Raw genomic sequence first — 24,126 nt, 5'->3', positions numbered from 1 at the left:
CTTCTTCTCCCCTCCTGCCTTCACTGTCAGCAGCACTGCCAGCAGCAAAGGAAGTGGGGCTGGAATAATAATAAAGCATATGTGTGAGGAGTTGTGTGACTAACCCTGCATGTGTTTGGCTACAGTTACACCAACTCCTACAGATTTTCCATTACCCATGTCCCTATTTACAGCACAGGTGATTCTAATGATGAATAGTACAGGCAGATTTTTGGCAGCACAGTCCCTGCAGATACTCACTTCCTGCACTAGTATATATAATAGTATGTTAGTAATTGGTGTCTGAGCTCTCTTTTTGTTGTAATGTATTATATTCATATATCTGTTTGACTGTTTACTGCTTCACATGACTTAACTTTACATTCAGTTTAAATTACATGTAGCCTTCTCTGTTTTGATTTGGAAGGTTAAACTGCATGTCTGGTGAGTTCAGTGCATCTCTTATTCGTTGCTCGGAAAAAAAAGATAAAAACGAAGACGTGTTTTTGACGGAGTTTCACGGTCTTAAAGAAACCTTTCTCTAATAATAACTAATGAATGCAGCTTAATGCAAACAATTTGGCAAAGATACGTCAGATACGTATAAAATGTACCTGTTAGCTGTAACGATGTACTTCTTGGTGGATGGTTTGTATTGAAACAGCCGATTCGATAGTAAAGTAAATAGTCCAAGAAAAGACTGTGGAGATGCCGGGGATTGAACCCGGGGCCTCATACATGCAAAGCATGCGCTCTACCACTGAGCTACATCCCCGCTGCTTCAAGATAGAGAAACTATGGTATAAATACATGTCTAGGATATTTTTTTGTATATATTGTCATAGTGGAGAAAATTACAGTCGGATTTATATAACTTATGCGTTCATGTAATTACTTGTTTTATGAGCTAACTTCATAAAAATTTACGAACCAGTCAAGATTTTTATGTTGCGTTAATAACATAATGTTAAATCACACAACGTGTGGCTAACTTACCACACAAGACATGACCAGAACACATCTTTTAGTCATATTTTCATTTTAAAACTCCAAAAAATGTGTCGGATACGGACACGTTCAGTCGTCTCTTATTCAACCAGCAGGTGTCGCTGTTTGCATTGAAATAATCTGTCGTGAGTCATGAGCCCACAATGACTGGACACAGTAACGTTCAAGCACGTATGTTTCGCGCTTGTGTCGGTGTACATGTGTTTGTGTGTGAGTGTGTGTGTGTTTTTTTTAAGTGACGTAAGGCGGCGTCACCTCTGTTAGCCTATACCATTACCTTCACTTACCTGCTCCACTCACATCCACCTGCTGCTGGCGGGGCACGCGGGAGTAAAGCCGGCACACAGAAAGGAACTGACTGTGAGTGAGAAATGAGATGAGGTTGTGCACCTACAGGTTTGGATGTCTGTTGGCCTTGCTGTGTTTCCTGTCGGTTACCTGGATTAAGTCTCCCAGCCATGAAGGTAAGCTGTCACTACCTCACCTCACTTTTCACCTGCTGCAAAGTAACTTCATTTAAGTGTGGAGCAAATCTTCCCCACACTGCAAAAAGTGTATGAAAACACCTTGAAAGACGTTGAGATTTGGTTCCGGTGTGAACGATTCAATGACTTCGATTCAACCTGTTTTTAACCAATTCACGATATTATATTCACGATATAATCATCACATTATAATTTATAATTACTCTCACAATATGAAGATTGATTAGCATTGAGAGACAGAATACCTGACAGCTGAGTGAAATGTAACTTCTGTACTTATTGTAGGCTAGTGGTTATTATTTAATGAATCAGAGTAAAAGCACATTCTTAAAAGCTGTCATTCAGCAGTTTCCTGTTTGAACTGAAAATGTAGTGGTGATCCAAACTTTGAAGTACAAAAGTTATAAATTCTATTCATATGTTAACATTTACCACATACTGCATAGATCTTAGAAGAAAGGGAAAACCAGAAAGCTGATAGGCGATCATGTGCTGGTTTTGTTTGAACGTTCCTTTAAGGCAAATGTTTCCATGAGAAACAACTGTTGAGCAAAACATTCATCTGAGCGCTGAATAGTTTCACTTCATTGGACGTCTCACTTCTTATCTTTTATTAGTGGTGTTGCGACTTCTGAGAAGCTCATGTGAGAATTACAGGTATTTCCAGTATTGCAGGTATTGTGTGGCCCCCCGCCCAAAAACCCCCCACATACACACACACACACACACACACACACACACACACACACACACACACACACACACACAATGGGCTGATCAGCTGATTATATTTGTTTTTGCATCATAATACCAGCGCCTGTGTATTTGCATGTTGCAAATAAATGGTACCCTTCAGCTTCAAAGCTATTCTATACTATATCTGACCCACTGGTGTGTTAAAATGTGCACATTCCTCTGTGTTTAAACTACACTTTTATGAGAGCAGCAAACAAAAGGAACTCTCTGAAACCTCAGGCTCTGCTGCTGGGTGTAAGCTCAGCAGTTATCTTCAAGTAGGAAATGAAAAGAATCTCTCTCACACACACAAATGGACTCTTTTGTTCTTTGACCTTTCTCAAGGCATTTCAAGATGATGTCTTGAGTAAGGTCGGATGTTATTTTCATTTTGTATTTAAACTAGACTTCTGTCCGTTGGAAAAAGAGTCAAGCGTGAATGCTTCTCGTTTGATCTTTATGATATGATTTATTTGTCTTTTCCATTGACAGTTTTCAATGTGAAGTCAAACATTGTCAGCAAGTATTAGAGACACAAAGAGGGTAAATATTGTTGTACTATTGTACTTAAAAACATATCAATGTAAAAATGAACTCAGGAACATCCACCACACTCAGCTTGTTCCCATAGTCTCATCACACCAGCTGTAGTTCTAATACTGAATGAACCGGCATGATACACACATTACAAAGGCCTGCGTATTAATTATTGTCACACAAATCACACCTGTCACAATCAGCAGTGACAAAGCAGTTTGCTCAGAACAGACTGCAGGGATGAGGGGGGGAAGACATGATTTATGGACGTTCATATCTGTGACAGACCTTTCTGTGTATTATCTATGCACTGAGTGAGGCTCAAACCTGCTTTACACACAGTACTCTCAATCAATCAATCAATCAATCAATCAATCAATCACACTTTATATGTAGGCCTAGAGCACTTTTTATACATCATGATGCGACACAAAGTGATTTACATATTCATAACAAACAAACAAACAAATTATCAAACATACGATATAGATAAATAGCTAATAAAAGTTGAATAAAAATAAAAATATTACCAATATATATAAAAGGAAAGAATAAAAGAAAGTGATGTTAGGAACAAGAGAGTAAAAGTAAAGAAGTAAAACAGACATAAAACGTGAGTTATAAAAAGGAAAAGAATAGTCCAAGTAGTAAAACAGTTTAAAATACAAAATAAAAGGCAGATTAATAAATAAATAAAGGGTAGGTCTATGCCAGTGGTCTCCCACCCTGCTTCTGTAGAGCTACTGTCCTGCATGCGTGAGGTATCTCCTCACTCTAACACACCTCATTCTAATTATTGACGAGCATGATAGTTTTGGTTGGTTTACAATTCTGTATTACTGTGTGTGTGTGTGTGTGTGTGTGTGTTTTGGGTTGTATAGTCCCTTTTAAATGATCTGAGTCCACGTGATGAACATGGTTTATCAAATATTGCTCATTTCAATGCATTTATTTCAAAAAGGTAATAAACACACCAAACTTCCCTCAATTAAAAAAAAACCCACTGCATCATAAGACAGTCTCATTTGTTCCATATAAATGTAAAATAAACCTTAAATTGATTCCCTCTGCTGAGCTGGAGCCGTTAAAGTTTTACCACATCTAACCCACAGTCCAAATTGATGGAAATAAACATTTAAAACAACCCAACCATTAAGTTAGAAAGAGAAAGCCTAGCTGATAACGAAGAATCACAATAAGCAGGAAACCAGCACTGTCAAATCACACCTCTGCAGCCCAGACACACACACACACACACACACACACACACACACACACACACACACACACACACACACACACATGCAGAGAGAGAAATGGGCCACATTAAAAAGAAAGACAGAAAAACGTTTCCCACTGAGGCATAAATGCACCCTGCAAACATGGCAAGGTGACCACAAACCAGGTGGTGCAGGTGCAGGTGCCTTTTTAAAAAAAAAACAACAAAAAACCAGACCAGCTTCACCCTACAAACCCAGCTGGAGCCTCATATTACTCTTCATGCAGGAAGCCCACCTTGTAAACAAAATGAGATGTTGTTGAGTAATAACATCAGCAGCTGGACAAGGCCTTGAGTTTTGTTTTATTGGGACCTTTCTTGTTTGAACTGTGAGAGTCTCACTTGACCTAAATAAGCATTATATGCTTTCCTCAAAAATGGGCAAAAACATGTTGCCTCAACAGAAAGATTTGTATGCATGTGATTGGTGTTGGAGCCAATCAGCACCCTGACTGAACTAGAAAAGACTACATTTACATACATATATCTGAGGACAGTGCTGACAGTTGCATTTTATTGTTGAAAGTAAAATTGCTTGTTGACCCCAAGTAGGCTCTTGCAGCAGATGAAGTTTTATATATAGATGTAATCCTGAAGGCAGTTAAATGATCAGATGGGAAGGTGGACATTTATAGGAACCTAAAGCTTAGAAATGATATTTAAATCAGAGACTTTACTGCTGTCAGTTGAGGTAGGCAGATATAAATATGTTCCTGAAGAGTAAGAGGTGTACGCAGTTTAAATGCCAGCTGATGACAATTATAATGGTATGTAACCACTGAAAGTAGTCAAACTGTCATTTGAAGAATAACAGATTAATTCAATTAAAATTCCAGTAGAAGCTGCACTGAAGATAGTTCAACTGTGTGGACTATCAAGTGTCAATTTGTATGCAAGTAATGGCAGCAGCTGTAATGCCAGTGTGTCAAATGTCAAAAAGGATTTGCATCTTTTCTCTACTCTCTACTCACTATGTTTTGGGAAAGATAAAATGGGTATTTTACATATTTTTGTAACTTCAACTAAAAAAGCATCAAGAGATACTTCTTTGGTGGATCCCCCGGCATGATATTCAAAGTGAACGGGAGATCAATCGCATTCTCTCTCTGTCCTTGTCTTCTCGTATCCAGAGACAACAGTACATTCAGACATGCAGAATTTGTACGAGCGTCTGTTGGTGGCTGAGAAGTTGGGGGAGATGATCAGCACAGATCTCAGCAGAATCCTGGAGCAGCTGAAGAACATATCCAGAGCTTCCAACATCACCCAGCTCACCAGAAACAACACCATCTCCATAACTAAAGGTAGGTTGCAAAAAATCCAACAGCAGATGTCCCTAACGTCAATTGCTTTTAACCACAGTAGGGTGTTAATTATTCACCCACTCAAACCCTCTGTTAGTACTTCACAGGCATGGCTGGGTTAACCTGTTATGTGGCCCTTAGGCAAGCTTTTTGGTCAGGTTGATTAAACACAAACTTGCGCTTTGAGCTTGGTTTTGGGGAGACCTGTGAACGGTGAGTCTCTGTAGTAAAGCTTACTGTAATAAAAGCCTGCACAAGCTGCTCTGCATCTCTGGGAGAAAGAAAAGTTCTGACAAGAATATTTACATGATACCCTAAAAACGTGTCTAGTTATGTTCCTTAAATGTGGCTTAAATGTCACTTGACAGGGTCAACATTTGGTGTCAAAAAAGTTATGTGAATTGATGATGACACTTACTAAACCATCAATTAAAATGTCATGATCAATGTTAGTGATGGAGTTAATGATTATTATTATTAATGAAGATTAAGGTTGCAAAGGGGTGGAAAATTTCCGGTATATTTCCGGAAAGTTTCCGGTAAATTTCCATGGGAAGTTAAGCTGGGGAATTTTGGAAATATTCTAAATTGGAAACTTTCCATGGGAATTATGGGAATTATGGGAATTAAATTGGAATTTATGGCAACTGAGGGTTATTTCAGTGGAAAGGTATCATCATTTGATTGATTAATTGGATAAAAAAGTCCACCCCTTCATTAAAAAACATTATTTTAAGTTGACGATGAAAAAAGGTGCACAATGTCTCTTGATGTCCCTGAGCTGTTGAAGTTATATTAAATTATACAATTATTTATAATTTAATATTAAAAAAACAACTAAATGTTATTATTCTTAATGGTTTCACACACAACTCTGAAAAAATACAACAATGTGTCTGTGAAGCTACACATACCTGACGGGATCTGTGCATGTGATGGAGGCATGCACAGTGCATGTAGGGGGCGTGGTCTCAGTATGCACAGTGCATGTAGGGGGCGTGGTCTCAGTATGCACAGTGCATGTAGGGGGCGTGGTCTCAGTATGCACAGTGCATGTAGGGGGCGTGGTCTCAGTAGCCCTGCAGTAAACAGTGTGCTATGTGAGCATGTGATAGCATAGATATTCAACTGTACTGCATGATATCTGGTTGTTTTAGTCAGGATTATGCTAAAATATTATTTTACACAACTATATTTAAGTTCCCTAATAAGAACATACCTTCAGTTTAGTAAATTCCCGTTAATTCCCGTTAATTCCCATGGAAAGTTTCCAAGTTTGAAAATTCCCGGAATTTTGCAACCCTAATGAAGATTAAGATCAACTTTAGCAAATAATGCAGGACCCACTTTAGTGAATTTGTACTTAAGTGGATCAAATTCTCTAAGAAACTACAAAAATAACAAACCAATTAACAAAAGTAACAAAATCAGCTGACATACATTGAAACTGAAGATTGGGAGTTGGGCAGTTTTCTAGTAGGTAATCCAGCCTTGGGTTTTTTTTACATTTAATTTGTTTAATGAGTTTCACGATACATTTAATCTTGAGGTTTACATAAATGTAGTCCTGTGATAAAGTTGAGTGCAAATTTTGCATTGACCTGATCCCGCCTCCCTCTCCTGTTCATAGAAACAACGAGGCAGCCGATGGGTGATTCAGGCCAACAGATGTTCCTCCTGCCCAACATTTACATCTATATGCCTCACCTCAGACAACATCCAGACAGCCTCAAGCCCAACGTAGTCGTTGGACAGGGACGCCGCGGAGGTACGGTGCATTCACACACATCCACACACACATCCACACACACATCCACAACTGTTTAACGCCTTTTACGAGTCTTAGTGTTTTGGCTTTGTTGATTTAATTTTTTAGTCAGTCATTCTGGAGAGAGAGATTGTTGGCATTTGAAGTAAACACCCAAACAGATTCACCCCTCCCTTCCTGCTTCTTCGCTTCCCTTTTCTCTGTTGTTAACATTCAGAAGAGAAATATAGCAGAATCCAGAGTGATGCATCATCTGTAGAGTCATTTCTGTCCCTCTCACACTGTGTTTACATGCACACTTACAGAGGCAGTGCTGTGTATGACTAATATTAGAATTAATATTAAGACTAAATTTAAAAAAGCAAAACTAACGTGTGTGTGTGTCCCCTCCTTCAGTGTCCATGGTGCTGGGCATTCCCACAGTGAAGCGTGAGAAGCAGAGCTACCTGGTCAGCACACTCAGCTCTCTGCTCTTCAGCCTGACTTTCTCACAACGCCAAGATCTCCTCATCATTGTCTTCGTTGCTGAGGTTACCACAACACTCCCCACCCCAACACTTATACACATAAACAAACACACACACACACACACACACGATGGTATTGCAATTTTTATTTTTATTTTTTACGTGCTTCAGTGAGTATTGTCCAGTCAGTATTCTCTGTTGGTGGAGGCTCTCATTTAATGAAGAACTCTGAGTGTACAGTGTAAACAAACCATGAGGATGATTATATGGTGGCTGGTAATATAGTTCTCTGATGTCACTGCTGCCAGTATTGACTGCGAGCAAGCAGCAACAACAGTCCAATCTCCTGTTCCACCCATATGACACCCAGTTGCACCTGTGTCCATATAGCTTTGACCTGCCCCAGTTCTGCACTGCCACACAGTCATACCCTGAACACAGAATATGAATATAGACAGACATAAACGCTCAGACACCTGATGATATGATCATTATAATATAATATGCAGCAGACATCCCATAACCTTCTCGTGCAGTCACAAGCAACTCAGTCTAGCATGAGCAAAAAAGGGAAAAACATCAGCACATATCGGACATATTTGCTGATATGGATATATAGGCCAATATCGGTCGGGCTCTAGTGTGTTTTATATGTTTGTGAGGCTAATGTCGCTTGCTGTGAACCAATAACATGACAGGAATAATATGATGATATAAATATTTTTTTCTCATTTCAAGTAAAATGTATTTAAAAAATTTTTAAAAATGGATCCATCATATTGGGTTGTTAGATCGTTTCTGTGTTCGGTGTCTTCAGTTCAGATTGGATGTGTCTGCTCCAAAGATTTGTGCTTTGCCTGTTATGTGGCTTCACCATCTTCACAAGCTCAAAACATTTGAGACAAGCTGATTTTGAAATGCACATGAAAGTATTTGTTCTTTTTTACATGCTTGACTACAATTATTGTGTGCTTGCAGCCGCAGAACTCGGGTGACCTACACTCGACTGTGTACCTGAAAGCATTCCGTATACTTGCTTACAAGTGCTTCTGACACCACGTTTTCAGAGCGTCAGAGTGTCTATTTTTGATTAAAAGCTGTTGTTTTTGCTGCCTACCCTTACTCTCTTTAAAGCGCGTTTCAGTCAGCAGAGCCCTGAAGCTCGGATTGCTGGTGTATTCAAAGTTTATTCATATAAAACGTATCGTGTGCAAATCGCACCAAATTTCACACTGCACTTCCCCCTTCCCCAAGCAATGCACCTGCCAAGTATAGAGCCAATGGGATGAACTGTTCAAGAGATACACAAAGGACATACATACACAAACAGAGGTTCCTGGCTTAGAGAGATGAAGTGAAACTGGTTATATGAGGTCTGGCCTTGAAGGAATGAGAACAATGAAGCTGTCTCACCTTATAAAACCTCCAGATTGCATTGTTGCAAAAGGAATGGTAACATTACTTACATTGTCCTTCTTTTCTCTCCCTGTCATGTCAGGCGGACTCAGAGTATGTGGACAGCATAGCAGAGACAATCAGGAAGAAGTGAGTGAGCACTTTTACTGTTATATCACAGTCATTGTTTACTTTGGTTTCATTTCATCTGTTGCGTGCAGTTACTGACTGCATTCAGCTTCTTGCGTCCACGTTTGAGTCTTTCTAACAGAAAGGGTTTTCTGAGAAATCAGTCAAGCTGAAAAATAGCCTATGTGGATAAATGAGTTAATTTTGCTTGTATTGTTCAGTGCAAAAGCTTTGTGAAGCAATGCTGAAATTTTAGAAGGGCACTTTGCTAATTTAGACGTCACAGATTCACCTTGTTTCCCCTTCTCACCCTGTGTTAGGTTTCACTTGTAGCAATACTGTAGACTAAAGAGGTGATATCACGTGTAAGGCAAGTCAAATATATTAGAATAGCACATTTCAACTTTAAGACAATTCAAAGTGCTTTACATAAAACCTAAAATGCTTCAGGATAGAATATTCAAGCAACACATGCAAAATAAAAACAACATTTAAACACAAAAGTGTCAAATTAGACATTAGAGTAAGCTAAAATAGAATGAAACAGGTGCAGATATTAACCCTAAAATTTAGATTTAATAAAAACCAGCAGAGAAAACTGTAGATAAAACTTGAGTAAATGTGCATTTACAGTGGGGGAAATAAGCACTGAATGCAATATTTCTTTTCAGGAAATATATTCCCAATGAGAATTTCACCAGACTTTGGTATTGACTCTAGAAATCCACACATATAAAGAAGACAAAATAAAGTCCAGAAATAAAGTTATGTGTAATAAAGTGGATTGAAACAGGGAAAAACATATTGAACACATTAGCTGAAATGTATTTAATAACTTCTAACTGCTTAGTGGAGAAACCTTTTTTTGTAACTACAGCTTCAAGACTCAACACTGTGATGCTCAGGTGTGATTCTGGCTTATTCTTTTAAACAGATTGTCTTTAAATGTAGAAGATTACAGGGGGCCCTCTTGTGAAGTCTGACCTCTAGTTCCTTCCACAAGTGTTGCCCCAACAGTCCTTACTGGAACATTCAGAAGTTTTGAAATCCTTCTAAAACCAGTTCCACTGAATCAGGTTGTGACAGTATTGCGAGAGCTCTTTGCTTTAACCAATGACAGACATTATGATCTTGTGTGACACCTTGGTAACAAACAGTCTTTTTATAACCCAGTTTATATTCATTGCACAGATAGGATGGAGAATTAATTTCTAACTATGGATTTCAGCTGGTTCCTTGCCTTTCTTTACCTTGGTGTGCTGATTTTTCTTAGTGTTCAATACTTTTTCCCTGTTTCATTCCACTTTATTACACATAACTTTATGTATGGACTTTACTTTACTACTAAATGTCTTTATATGTGTGGATTTCTTCAGTTGACACCAAAGTCTGTTGAAAATGTCATGTGAATATCCTCATTGGAAATATATTTACTGAACATTTGTTTGACACATTCAAAGAAATGTTGTACACACTTGTTCTGTGTGTGTGTTAGTTTGTTCAATTCAGTGGTGTTGGAGGAGGGGCAATGGGACAGGATCCACAGGGTGTTCAGAATCCTGGTGGCTTACATGTTTGTCCTTATCCATGTAAGACATCAGTTACAGATTGTACGTTAACAGCAGCAGCTGGAACTTGAGTAACAAAGCGAGTTTCAGGCTGTGAGGTTATGTTTTACTTTTACAAGCTCTTTAATAGCCTGTTACAAGCTCAACACTGCATTTTTAGACTTATATGTAGCAAGTTCCTTCCTTTGTATAACCTGTAATCTATAATGTGTTGTACACTACATGCAGTACAATGCTGGATTTTGCCTAGAAAATCCTTAGTGTTCCTGTGCTTGATGCTACTTTCACATCCTTTTGGAATATATCCTCTGTGTTACATTAACCTCACCTGCTAATAACATCAGACCTCATGCAAGAACCACTTGCAACAACAAATATGTTCTTAAAATGTAGGTGCAAGTACATTTTTAGGACTGAGTTTTCTTGCCGTGTCTTTGTAGCTTTCCCAAGGAGTCGCAGTCTGGGCTGTTGGAGGTGGTCTCTCCCTCACAGTATTACTACCCTGACTTCTCCAGCCTCGTAGAGACGTTTGGAGACACCAAGGACAGAGTCAAGTAGATATACAAATTCACTTACTATCTTCTTGAACCGCTTGTTGCATTAAGTTTGATTTATCCTGCTTTACTTTCTTTTACAGCCATAGTTTTCTTTGCTACATCCATGTATCGGTTGCTGCTTAGTCTATCCACATGGATCATTTACATTCATCTAATTGTGTATACCAAGAAATAAAAAAGACAGGAAACCATTTACCATTTCGTCTTCTGTTCTCAGATGGAGAACCAAGCAGAACCTGGACTTCAGTTTCCTCATGCTCTACGCTCAGGACAAGGGCACCTTCTATGTTCAGGTATGGGTCAAAGGTCAGACTGTGACTATTGATATTTTGAGGGGGCAAATGTCTATGTGGACAGTCAAAAGTCTTATTGTGAAGTCTGTCCCATAATCTGTGTGTGTGTGTGTGTATATGTATGTGTGTATATATATATATATATATATATATATTTCCTCCCACAAACTCAAACTAATATGAATATTTCCTCACCAAGCTGCCATATACACACATGCAGTGATATATCCATAGCACGTAGCTACAGTAAGTGTCTGCCTTACTTGTACTTGTTACATCAAAAGTACTAGTTTACCCCTAACACTTGATATGAATGTATTTGATCTACAGTCTTTGACCAAAGCTAGTTCTCCATCTCCATCAATGGTTCCTAGAAAAAAAAAATGAAAAAACCTGCACTTCCAGCTATCAACCTCTTTGTCTTAAACCTTTTTAAACCTTTAATCTGCTTTTGTGTTTTCTAGTTAGAGGATGATGTTGTTGCAAGGGAAGACTACTACAATGCCATGAAGACCTACGCCTACCAGGAAGCATCCAAACAATGGCTCTTCCTGGAGTTCTCTCAGCTTGGGTTTATAGGTGTGGTTGTATATGTGTGTGTTACTCTGTGGAAAGAAGAAATAAAGCATTTAGTAGATGTACAATCCTTCATATTAGTTTTTTAGTGTAATGACATTAATATGCATATGTGCCTGTAGGCAAGATGTTTCGAACCCGTGATCTCCCGATGATCGCCGAGTTCTTCCTGATGTTCCACAGAGACAAACCCATCGACTGGCTGTTGGACCACATTTTATGGGTGAAAGTATGCAACCCTGAGAAAGATCTGGTGAGTGAGTTGTGCCAAGAGGTGTTTTTGATCATTTTGTTCCCATATCTCAGCATCAGTCCATCAAACTCACATCCAACTTGCACACATCAAGAAACAATGCAAGTGTCAACAGGTTTCATTCACCAATGCTGAGAACCAGTTTGGAAACTACACACACAAAAAAAATGGTCATAAGCATAATACAAACACAACAACACAGACTTGACAACACATTGTTGGAGCAAAAAAAATGTTTTAAAGACTCTACATTGTCACATTTTAGATCATCAGCAAACAGTTCCTCAATCATAATATACCGCTTGATTGTGCTGCTGTTATTGTCTCATGCAGAAAGATTGTAATGAACAGAAGGCAAAGCTCAAGCAGAGGTACAAGCCTTCCCTCTTCCAGCATGTAGGCCTGCACTCCTCTCTGTCTGGGAAGCTACAACATCTGAAGGTGAGTTTTAGTGTCTTTATAGATGTGTTGAACACCTGTGTAAATATAACCGCACGATAATCTGAAATGACACTTAGAGTCATTTAAAGCTGTGGAGTCTGGTTTCCACATCAATTTGATCATTCATATGAACTATTCTTGTGTTCTACGTACACAGTACTGCTTTAAAGGTTGTGAACACTTTACAATTTTCTCTCTTTCTGCATCACTATTAGGGCAGGGTATCAGTACTCGATACCTTTTTGAGGTATTGACCGAAATAAATCGATACCAAGTGGTATTGAAACATCTCCTGTCAAACGATACCTGCAGTCGATCCTTTTTGCACTCGGGGCTAGAAAATATGATTATTTGTATGGACTTGCTCACAGCCAATCGAGCGTTCTTAGATTTAATGCGATATATCATTTGGCCCACTACCAAAGCAGCTACAACCCGTCTGTGGTAGTGGAGTCACAGTGAATTTGAGTTAGTGCATTTAGCAGTTCAGCAGCCGAGATGCCACCTACATTCCTCTTGACAGAACAGATGTTGGTGGGCTTCTTGGTGTGAACTGCCTGCTTCAGGTCCTTCCACAGTGTTTGTGTAGAACTAAGGTCAGAACTTTGACTCAGCTATTCCAAAACACCCGACTCTAATTTCTCAATGGATTGATATTCCTAGGGGTTCACATACTTTATTATAGGTTTTTATTTTATTTAAATATTCATATTAGGGTCTATTTTTAATGTTATTTATTTTGTACGCTGCTGGATCTGAGTAACAAATTCCTTTCTTCCTTCATGTTTTTACATGTATGAATGACAATAAAACTGGACTGAACTGAACTTTTGCCTCACACATGTATGTAATATTGGATCATTTTCCTAAATAAATACACAAGTGTAAGATTTTGTTTAACTGATGTCTTTTTATCTAGTTTTAGGACTGGGATGGACATCTAATCACATTTGAGGTCATAGTTATACAGAACCCTAACCCTCATATACTGTACTATCAAAATGTGACAATGGGTGCACTTGTACTTTAAATAAGTGATATGTAAATTGACAGTAAATAGCTGTTACATAACCACACAGGAAACACTGATAGTCACATGGGTGGATAAAAAAAGGGTGTGGAAATATTTCAATTAACAGGTAATGTGATGTGATGTGATGCCAAATAGATAACCGATGTGTCTGTCATTACATGTTTGGTAATGCTGGCATCAAAGCATGAAGTAAACTGAATAATTACAAGGTACACACATGCAAAGCAGTTGGTGTGGTTTGGCAAGTCAGAATGTAAAAAAGCTTGATTAAAATGTTGAAGTTAAGATGTAAATGATGAATGTAAAGAGAGAGAAGCAAAATGACCAGGAGGAATGAAAGATATCACAATGAGTCATGACAACAGGTAAAGAAATGTATACATGGTCTAATGCTATTGTATTGTGTGTGTGTGTGTGTGTGTGTGTGTGTGTGTGTGTGTGTGTGTGTGTGTGTGTGTGTGTGTGTGTCCAGGATAAGGACTTTGGGAAGCAGACTCTGTACCGGGCCCACAGTAACCCAGCAGCAAAGCTGAGCAGCAGCCTGAAACATTACCAGCATCACAGTCTGGAACGAGCCTACGGAGGACAAGACTTCCTGTGGGCGTTAACACCTGTCAAGGGGGACTACATCCTGTTCAACTTCACCCAGCCAATACATGTGTCTGAGTGAGTCTGAAGAATGATTTTAATAAGCGAAAACAATTAGAAAAAAGAAAGTCGTAGATTAGAAAAAGGAAAAAAGGTCTTTTGGTACGTTTTTAGATCTTTTTTATTTTGAAAGGTATAACAATGAGGGTGGAATGACACATATTTTACATTGCAGTTTACTGAGAAACTCATGAGGAAAAAGAAAAAAAAGAAAAAAGAAAGAAATCCATGAGAGGACAGAATTCATATTTGAAGTCCTGCACAGCTGCAGCATTTCTGGACTTTATTTTGAGCAGAAGCTGCCTTTTTATCCTCATCAGCTGAAGCAGCATGCAGCTGTGAAACCACCTCTATTTGTGTAGAGACAGTACAGCAACCACAATGCAAATATCCTCATACCAATATTTGCAAAGTACAGACATAAATACTGGTAATACTGACATTTACATAGCTGTAATCATCTCATCATCAGGTGCCTTTATTGCACTTTGTGCTTTCTTTGGCACCTTTCCTTTTAAACAACCTAGCATGTCTGTTAGCATCCTTTTCCCCCATCATGCCCAACATTATAGTCAACCCGACACACTTTGTATAACACATGGTCTCCAAACATGCTTTTTGTCACAGAAGGGAAAATAGTGAAATATTATAATAGCATTGAAATATTTAGAGATTACATTTTTCTGCTGGCATCTCCCCTATACAACATAGAGTTGTTGTGTAGTGTTAGGATCTGTATTCCTTCTGATCTGTAAATCCTTTTCTACAAGGTTTCAATCTTGTTCTTTGACTTTTGTTAGTGGGGATGCCCTTTAGTGTACAATTAGAGAACAGACTGTACCTTTAACACTTACATACTGATATCAAAGGGATCAAATTTGACCCGTTTTTACAAATGAGTAGTAGAAACACCACATACACACGTCTTTTAGCTGCACTTTTCCTAACGTGAAAATAATGTAGAGTTAAAGTAATCTTTTTTTCTTTTTTTGGTGCAGTTTATACACATTAGTATATATGCAAATGTACAAAGTACAAAATACAAAAATCAGCATTTAAACATGTTATTCATATTCTATAAAATGTTCACCTGGACTCTAATATAGTGATAGTAAATGTCTTTTTTCCATTCATAAATCAAAGCATTAATCAACCATGTATGAATGACAGAAGAGGAAGTTATGAATGTGAATTGATCTAATTATGAGTCAGAGTATTTACCAGGACAGGACTAGTGTTAGGGTTACTTATAGTTTTCCTGCTTTGAATGCGTTCATGTTGTCTATCACCTGACACCTGGGCTGCCTCTGTCTGTTTCTCTTTCCTCCTTCCAGGTTTTCATTAAATGTTGAATCAGCTGCACCTTCTTTAAACTACGTACAGCCTAGCTATCCAAACTACAACGCTAATGTCAATTTAAAAAAAACGTCTGCTCCAGTGAAGACTTTTAACCTACTTACTTTGTGTGTTTATTTGAGGCTGCAAATGTCACTTAATGTCATATATAATCCTTTGAGCTCATATATATTCGTCTGTTTATATGAAAACAGCTCCAGTCGACCTTGGTTTGTTTGTTTTTAAATGCCAGCGTTGTAGGAGCTGGTGGTGGTTTGTTAGTCACTCCTCGTTGACAGTACCACAAAAGTGAGTTCCTAGAAGCTACAGACTGTGGCTTCCTGTCCTAGTTTCTGCTGTAGCTTCAAAAACATATCCTATTATATGTTTTTATGAGGCTCATACTGTGTCTCTCTCTGGTTCAGTGTTGAAACATCAAGTTCTAAGGTGTGTGTATGTGTATGTATGGGGAGGGGGGAGTGCACTAATGTTATAGTTTTATGTTATTACACTTTCATTTCCTGAGTAGCTTATCTCGATGCACTGGACGTCATTCTTTATGAGTTTTTATGAGTTTGAAATGATTTCCTGGTCGGCGCGTCTTTTTAGGTAAATATTTGCATGGTCATGACATAAACTTTATTGAAGTGATAGTGATCATTGTGTAAAATAAGTACATAGTAAAATAATTGTAAGAGTAGATGTACAAGAGTAATATAGGTGTTAAGTGATAATATACCACTCTCACAGGAATTTTTGAAGGAATATATACAGTATATTACATATATAAAACTGCAATTTCATAATACATGTGCTGCCCTTTCTTACTGCAGGTACCTGTTTCGCAGTGGAAACATAGAGACCAGTGGAGATAAATTCTACAACACCACAGTGGAAGTGCTGCCCGGCAAAGTGAGTAACGTGTGTGTGTGTGTGTGTGTTCTTTTGTTGTATTAGTCAGGTGTTGATGCCTCAGGAAAGAGTTGCAACGGAACAGGGAACACCCACCACAACAAACAACAGTATCTGTTATCACTCCAGTCCTGCTGTGTGTGTCTGTGTGTGTCTGTGTGTGTCTGTGTGTGTCTGTGTGTGTCTCTGTGTGTGTGATAGGCTACTTTTGGGGACACATTTGAAACTTTGATTGGAAACAGCTTGTCCAACTGGGGACAAAAATCATGTCCCCATATGGTAAATGCTGGTGCAGTGTCCCCAAAAGTCACTTAGAACTGTGCGTGTGTGTGAGTCAATTGACACCTCTTTCACACTGCCGTGAGTGACTTTTGAGTAAAGTTAGACAGACATGGATCGCCGTGGGGAAGATAAGAGGGAAACAGTTACGCAAGAGTCCAGGTCCACTGGCTTCACATTGCAGGTGAAAAACCAAGAGACTAAAGACTAAAGAGGCACTTTCAACATGACAGTCAAGAAAAACTAGATAAAGTACGTTCAAAATAAGTTTATTCATTCAGTGTTTTACATCTGCTGTGATGAAGGTGTCAAAACCATGGACAGCCTCAAGAGAGTAGTTATCAGGTGATTGTTACCTCTTCTCGCTCACTGCAACGCTTCAGTCTCTCAGACCTTCATCAGACATATCAGGGGCAGCATTACCACTCTTTAAAAAAATGGTAAAAAGTAGGGCTGTCAATCGATTAAAATATTTAATCGTATGAGTTAACTCACGATTAATTGCAAATTAAATCTCTCAGTCATTCACTCACTCATTGACATACACAGTCAATTAAAGACATGATGAGACGTGATCAATATATACTATATCTAATCAGTGGTTAGAAATACATTTTTGGATTGGCATTTCCGTACTAGTCACTGCTCAGGTGTGCAGAGAAATGTGTGCAGAGGGAACTACCTACCAAAATACTGATAAGGTTTGATATCCAGCCCTTGACACTTCCTGAGGCCTCTGGTGGTGAAACGAGCAACTGAAGCATGAAAGCGTTAATGATGTTTTGATCCATGGAGAAGTTAGATCAGAATGCACAGTGATACAGGTGACACAGGTTAGGTGAGATACTTTGTTCTACATGATTGCTTTATTATGAAACACAAAGCAGCCAGGTCATAGTCAGTTCTATGGTTGATTGTGCTTGTGCTTCAATGAAGTCAGTCAATATTCCATCAGTATAAGTGGTCTTTGAACCTAAGATTAATGATATTAATAAATGATTATTTATAAAACATTGTACTGTGTGAACAGTGTTATAAAAAAAAATCTTAACTGAGCTCAACCTCAAAGGTTTGATGGCTACAAGGTCACAGAGAGGCTATAAAGCACATGCTGCTGTACAGTATCATGCAGCTGTCATTCAATCAGTCTTTATTAGTCATTTAGTGTGTGTGTGTGTGTGTGGGTTGGAATGTTTTGCAGTTGACATTAAGTAAATTACTTTGTGTATGAAAAGTGCTATACAAATAAAGTCTGTTTGTTGGATTGAGTCTGCCACTCCTGAACAGGTTTTGAAAGCAAGTATTGGTACAGGTGTTGTTGTTTTAAAATACCTTAACTATGTAATGTGTATCAAATAATAATAAGTCTTTAGTTTTTCATCCAGAGTTCTTGTCAGATTTAAACCAGAAACACCACAGACATAAGTGTCTAACTGCCAGCGATTGTCGAATCAATATTTTCATGTTTCCAGCAGATGAAATGACTAAATGTGGAACAGCCAACTCTGTATTCCCCCTGTGTTGGCTTATATGTGACAACAGTATAATGGTGCTTAGTGCAAAAAACACATGTATGATTTACATTTGTATAATGCTGCGATGTTCACCGTAGTTAAAACGTCCTCAGCCGCCATTTCCTGTTTGAAAAGTGGCCCCTCCCCTTCCTCTACGTAGCCAAAAAACTGCTAAGAAACATTTTAGTACAGATTTAATGTTAAACTGGTATTTGGACTACAGTTCACCCTCCAGTTGTAAGTCTCTCACATTTCTGAGCTAGCAAAGAGAAAATGTAACACTTTGTAGGTTTTTGCTCTTTGAACAGCAGTTAAACTATTTTTGGCCAATAGACAAACCAGCTTGATGAAAGCCAGAGTAACCAGAGCAACCAGAGCAGAGTTTGGTGCACCCCAGGGATTACATTTAATCAGCTACACCTCACTAAACTTCTGTTGATTTAAAAAGGGTTGGTCCAATACTTTCAGATGGATACTTTCAAATTCCAGTCTATCAAATGGGAATTTCAGTATTTCTTTTACCTCTCACTGGCACGTTACTTCCTGCTGATTAACGGTCAGCTAAGTCAGCATACTGAGCATGTGTTTCCAGGGAAATGTGAAGTCAGTGATGTGGTTACATTATATAACCACAATCAGATCACAGACTTCATGTTGAAATCAGAACGTTAGCTTGTGGTTGTTGTTCTGTCTGACTGATAATTGCTGTGTTTTCTTCTTTAAAGGTATCACTGCAAGACAAAATAGCTGCTAGCTCATCTCCTCAACATACAGCTGACAATGGCTTCATCGTTATCGGTAAACACATGAAATAATATGAAATGAAATGAAATATACTAATGAATCACTGTGGGTGACACACCTGTACATGTCAGCAACACACACACACACACACACACACACTGAAATTATTTAATGAGGCAATCATAGAAATTTGGAGGAGTGCCTGAAATGTGTGTGTGGAGGTGTGTTTGTTTACATTCCACAAAGAGGACATGAAGACAAAGTGTTGACATTGACAGCTCTATTTGTTAAGAGATAACACAACTAACGCTGTCAGAGATCCACTCAGGTCATAAAGAACGTTCCACTCATTCCAGTCCCACCTACACAAACTGATATATTTTGTGCAATAATGAAAACATTTCATAGTTGAAATGCTAGAAGGTAAATGTTAAATGTGTTAGTCATCCCAAAATGATGACACTCCCATTCCTTCTACTGGGGAGTTTCCCATCACAGGTATTTGGGTTTTAAGCTTATCTAAAACCTGCTACTGAAAGCTTCTGTAGCAAAAGCTTTTACTATAATAAATATAATCACAAGCTGCCGAGTCACAACCAATGAAGAGATATCACTACAGAAACATACTAATATAATAATGAAGTTAATATAGTTCATGATAAACTTGAAAGTGAAAGTCAAAATGCAAAGTGCCCCTATTAAGCATGTATAAGCAGTGAATTAATATTCAATAAATGTTTGTAACACTATAAAGTATTTTTTAAGCAAAAGACATATTTAAGTATTTAATAATGTGTTGTCAACAATTCTAATTAGTATGAAGACATATTTTAAATTATTACAGCTGTGTTTTACTCTATCGGACTTAAAAGTAAGATGTTACCATCCGGATAAAAAGTTAATTTGTTAGCCAAGCTAGCTGCATGATGAATTTAAACAAATCTGTGTTGTTTATGTTTTATATTCCTGACTGAAAAAATAGATTTTTTTTGGACAAATTTAAACATGTAGATGGGGAACAGATAAATTAAAAGAGTGTTGCATAAAGAGTGTATATTTTGTCTTTTTTGTTTGTTCTCTTTTTACCCATTATACATGTGACATGAGGTCTACCATGCTGTGTGTTTCAGGTGCGTTTGAGAACGGACTAGCTCAGGGTAAAATTGGAGAAGCGCTGCAGCCGATCTCAGCACTACGGCTGGTTTTTCAATCCGATTCTGACGTCTGGGCTCTTCTGAGTGAGGTCTGTCCTGAGAGAGAGACAGAGAGAGAGTGTGTGTGTGTGTGTGTGTGTGTGTGTGTGTGTGTGTGTGTGTGTGTGGATGTGGATGTGTGTACTTGCTTGCTCAATATAACGACAGCTGTTGTGTTTTTACTCTTACATGTGTTCTCTATCATTAGCAGCGTGTTCAGGTGTGTCATTTTTATGGAGGTTTTTGAGCTTTGGTTGTCATTATAGCTCAGATCAGGTAGTCCATCGCACCACACAGCAGATTTTAGGTTTTTCCTCTCCAGGGTGGGTAGAACTTATTTGTGCTCTGTTCTCTATGGCCACACATTAAATCAAACAGCTTATACTGGATTAATTCTCACTCGCTGTGCTCCTTTTGTCTGTGTGCAGTCAGAAGGGTTCAGGCTAGGGGTGGGAAACCTGTTCTACAGACTGATGGATGAAGTTACATGTGTCAAGCCTTCAGACAGCAGGGTGGTAGAAGCTTGTTGTTCTAAGATGATCTAAAGGGCTAAAAAAAAAAAGCCTTGCTCTTTCTGAAGCTTACCAATCAATAAAATTGTATCTCATTTGTTAATGAGTTACAATTTGTTACAATAATAAATGTGTGGTTTTAATGAGAGTTATATGCTGGAACTAGTTATTGGCCAACAGCAGCTGGGTGCAGTGACCACACAGGTTTGCCAGGTTTGGTATCAAAGTGTGTGTGAACAGACACCAAAACATGAGCTCACCGACCCAATCTGTGGTAGTGTGGGTTAGAGGTCATCATGGGTCCAGTTGGTTCTGACGGTCAAGCCAGGTCTTATTTTAATGCTGCAGGTCTCAAAGTCTGTACGTTGATATGTCCAATACTGAAGTGGATCTCAATGTACGTATATCAGCTCTGTTTTAGTCTGTGGTGATTGTAACAGAGTGTTTTCTGTGAAAAGATAATGTAAACTGTATAGTGTAGAGAAGGAACAAGTTAAAGGAGAACAAGGAGGTAAACGGGAACATCAGCTTTTGTTCTTATTTTATGTTTTAATAGTTGACAAAGATGAGAAAAGGGTTCAGACAAGGTCACTGAAGCGTTGTCTAAGATTCATGCTGTTAAATTAATTTTAAAATTGGAGTCACAGATATTACCAGCATTACCAGCATTTGTTCTTAATATATATTAAATAAAATAAAGAGCAAATATGTTAGAACATTGTCTTTTGTCTGTCTGTCATCCAGTTGGCCACAGATGGTTTTTATTGTTGGTACAGGAAGTGGAATAAGAAATTATTTCTGTGTATTTGACTTTCCATTAGTTCTTAGGGCATTATTATTTAATAAAGCTGTTCTCTCTCTGTCACTGACACTGGAGAGAAGTTCTGGGTGGACGGATAAACTGTTGTTCATCAAGAGAGGCCAATAAGTCCAAAACCACAAACGATTACATTTCTGTTTGTACTTATTAAACTAACTGGATAATAGGTGTTTTTTCTTATGTGAGCTTTAGAGTTGTTAATAGGTTGATTATTAATCCTTTGCCTCTGCTTCCAGCGTTTATGACCAGCATTCATGATCATATACTGAATCCAGCTCAGTACTAAACACGCAAACATGAGGTTGATATCAATCTTCTCACCTTACTCTAATAAAGGTCAATAAGTAAGGGTAGCTGTTGGCAAAGACATCCAAGCTATTTGCTTTCAGCCGCCCCAAGCCATGAGAACAATAGGTGATTATTAGTATCTGCTGTTGACTGTGTGGTTGGTCTGCATGGTTTTTGTTTTCTTGCAACACAAGTCTGCTCAAGTCACCACAGCTTGTATGTGTCATTGTATAGCTGGTGTGCAAAACAAGGTACTATGTCAATCTACTTAGCCAGAATAAGTTGACTGTTGAGATAAAGCAAATCAGTTTGTCCTTTTTTATGCTTTATTCCATTCTGTCTTAATAGTTAAAGAAGGAAACACTTGTCTGCCTACAGTTACATTTGTGATTAATGTTGAAAGTAGTTCATGTAAGATTATCTTTGTGTTGAAAAGTAGCTGTAGAGAAGGGTTAAGGGTTAAACGTGGTTGAAAACTGAACCGTGCCAACTGACACCGTTGTCATCAACAAACACGTCTGCGCGTGTGTGTGTGTGTGTGTGTGTGTGTGTGTGTGGTCTTACAGCAGCTACGGTTTGCTTAACACTAACTCTTGTTCCTATCTGTCAGATACACATTAAAGTTTGAAGACCACAGAGAAGAAGAAACACACGCAGCTGTCCACACACCTTCCCCTGAACAAACTGCACCTCCTGCTGGACAAAGATGACCACTACAAGGACTTTTTTCTTTCTTTTTTTTTCTAACAAGGTTTACAAGAAGTGCCTAAACCGACTATTACTGTGGAACTTCGTTTAGATTTTAGTTTTTGATACAGACTGGAGTGACGCACATTCAGTTCAAACAGCAATATTATAAATGTTGAGTTATTATTTGGAAGGGAATTAATCTTTCGTTGTGAATTGACAGCTACATTGCTGGCTCAGAGTAGCTGCTTAAAGACACTCCACTGATCAAAGAGTTTGTTTAAAACAGAGGTACTCACTGAGTAATTTATTACATTTTATTTTGTTGTAACAAATAATAAAAAAAAGAAGTATCTTGTGCTTTTGGTATTGGATTGCTGCTTTCTTTGGGTTTGCTTTTATCTCCTTGCATTTACGGGAGTGTGAAAGGTTCCCCACAGCATAAATAATAGAAATGTCATGTTTATAGTACAGATGTGTTGCTATGTTGTAACATGTAATAGATAACATCTTATCATTTTCAGTACAAAATCAAACAGACTGGTTTTAAATATCAGCTTTCATTCTGTTTAGACCCAAACACTGGATAATACTGTCAAGTTTTATCCACAAACATCAGATGAGTTTAAATGTACTATTAGTGTGTAAAGCTGTCAATATTCTGTATTGTTCTTATAGTTGATAAATCCCACAAAAACTACTAAAGCCAAAAATGATCTTCTAAAAACCTCATTGCGCAAAAAAACATCAAAAGCACATCAGTGGGTTGCACATGTTACATGAGCACTGTATTATATCTTGTCAATCCTAAATGTATGGAGGGCAAAAAATAGACTTTTTCACGAAGAAACATTTTAATTTAATTTTAATTTACAAACTGGAATTAATACACAGTAAATTAAATTGCATGTGCAAATTATTAATTGAATGGTTGTAATTCAATTGGAAAACTGACCTAGATGTTGAGACCAAAAAACACAGCTGTGGTGATACTGTTCTATCGCAGCATGGCCGCAACACAGAACCATTATTATCAACTGAAGCTGCTATACTGACCAAAAAGTTATTCTTCCTTTTTAAAACAACATTCAGATCATGAGATAATCTAAACAAACATGTACAACATACTTAACAGTAGTAACAATGGCTGGTTTCCTTTTTAAAGGGTTATACCAATCTGACATGTTACCCATTAACTTACTAGGCACATTTAGTGTCAAATTACCTTTAAATCCCATATGTGTAGTTTTTTTTCTTTTTTTCAAAAAAGTACCCATCCCAAGTATTGGGAGGCAAAGTCATGCATTATCAATATTTTGAACATAAGGGCTTAATTTGTTGAATCTTGGTGTAGTCTCTACTGTGCTACCAAACACTAGGGTACTTC

At 38.1% G+C, this 24,126-nt stretch overlaps 1 protein-coding gene and 1 non-coding gene across 2 annotated transcripts; one reads left to right on the top strand and one right to left on the bottom strand.

Moving 5' to 3' along the window:
- Positions 1-682: 682 nt before the first annotated feature.
- Positions 683-754, bottom strand: trnaa-ugc (transfer RNA alanine (anticodon UGC)). The gene has a single exon. It is a non-coding gene; the product is annotated as a tRNA-Ala (tRNA).
- Positions 755-1,311: 557 nt separating this feature from the next.
- LOC128363346 (alpha-1,3-mannosyl-glycoprotein 4-beta-N-acetylglucosaminyltransferase B-like) lies at positions 1,312-22,819 on the top strand. The gene is made up of 15 exons (XM_053324314.1): positions 1,312-1,451; positions 5,154-5,327; positions 6,958-7,095; positions 7,492-7,625; positions 9,061-9,107; positions 11,095-11,208; positions 11,429-11,504; positions 11,969-12,083; positions 12,203-12,333; positions 12,667-12,774; positions 14,280-14,473; positions 16,624-16,702; positions 19,221-19,293; positions 20,370-20,482; positions 22,663-22,819. Exons 1-15 carry the CDS (start codon positions 1,364-1,366, stop codon positions 22,678-22,680), a joined length of 1,602 nt encoding a protein of 533 aa, XP_053180289.1. The 5' UTR covers positions 1,312-1,363; the 3' UTR covers positions 22,681-22,819.
- Positions 22,820-24,126: the final 1,307 nt, after the last annotated feature.

Source organism: Scomber japonicus, chromosome 8 (genome assembly GCF_027409825.1).
Source record: "Scomber japonicus isolate fScoJap1 chromosome 8, fScoJap1.pri, whole genome shotgun sequence".
NCBI classification, from domain to species: Eukaryota; Metazoa; Chordata; class Actinopteri; order Scombriformes; family Scombridae; genus Scomber; species Scomber japonicus.
Note: the sequence above shows the minus strand (reverse complement) of the source record. Positions and strands in the feature narration are given on the sequence as shown.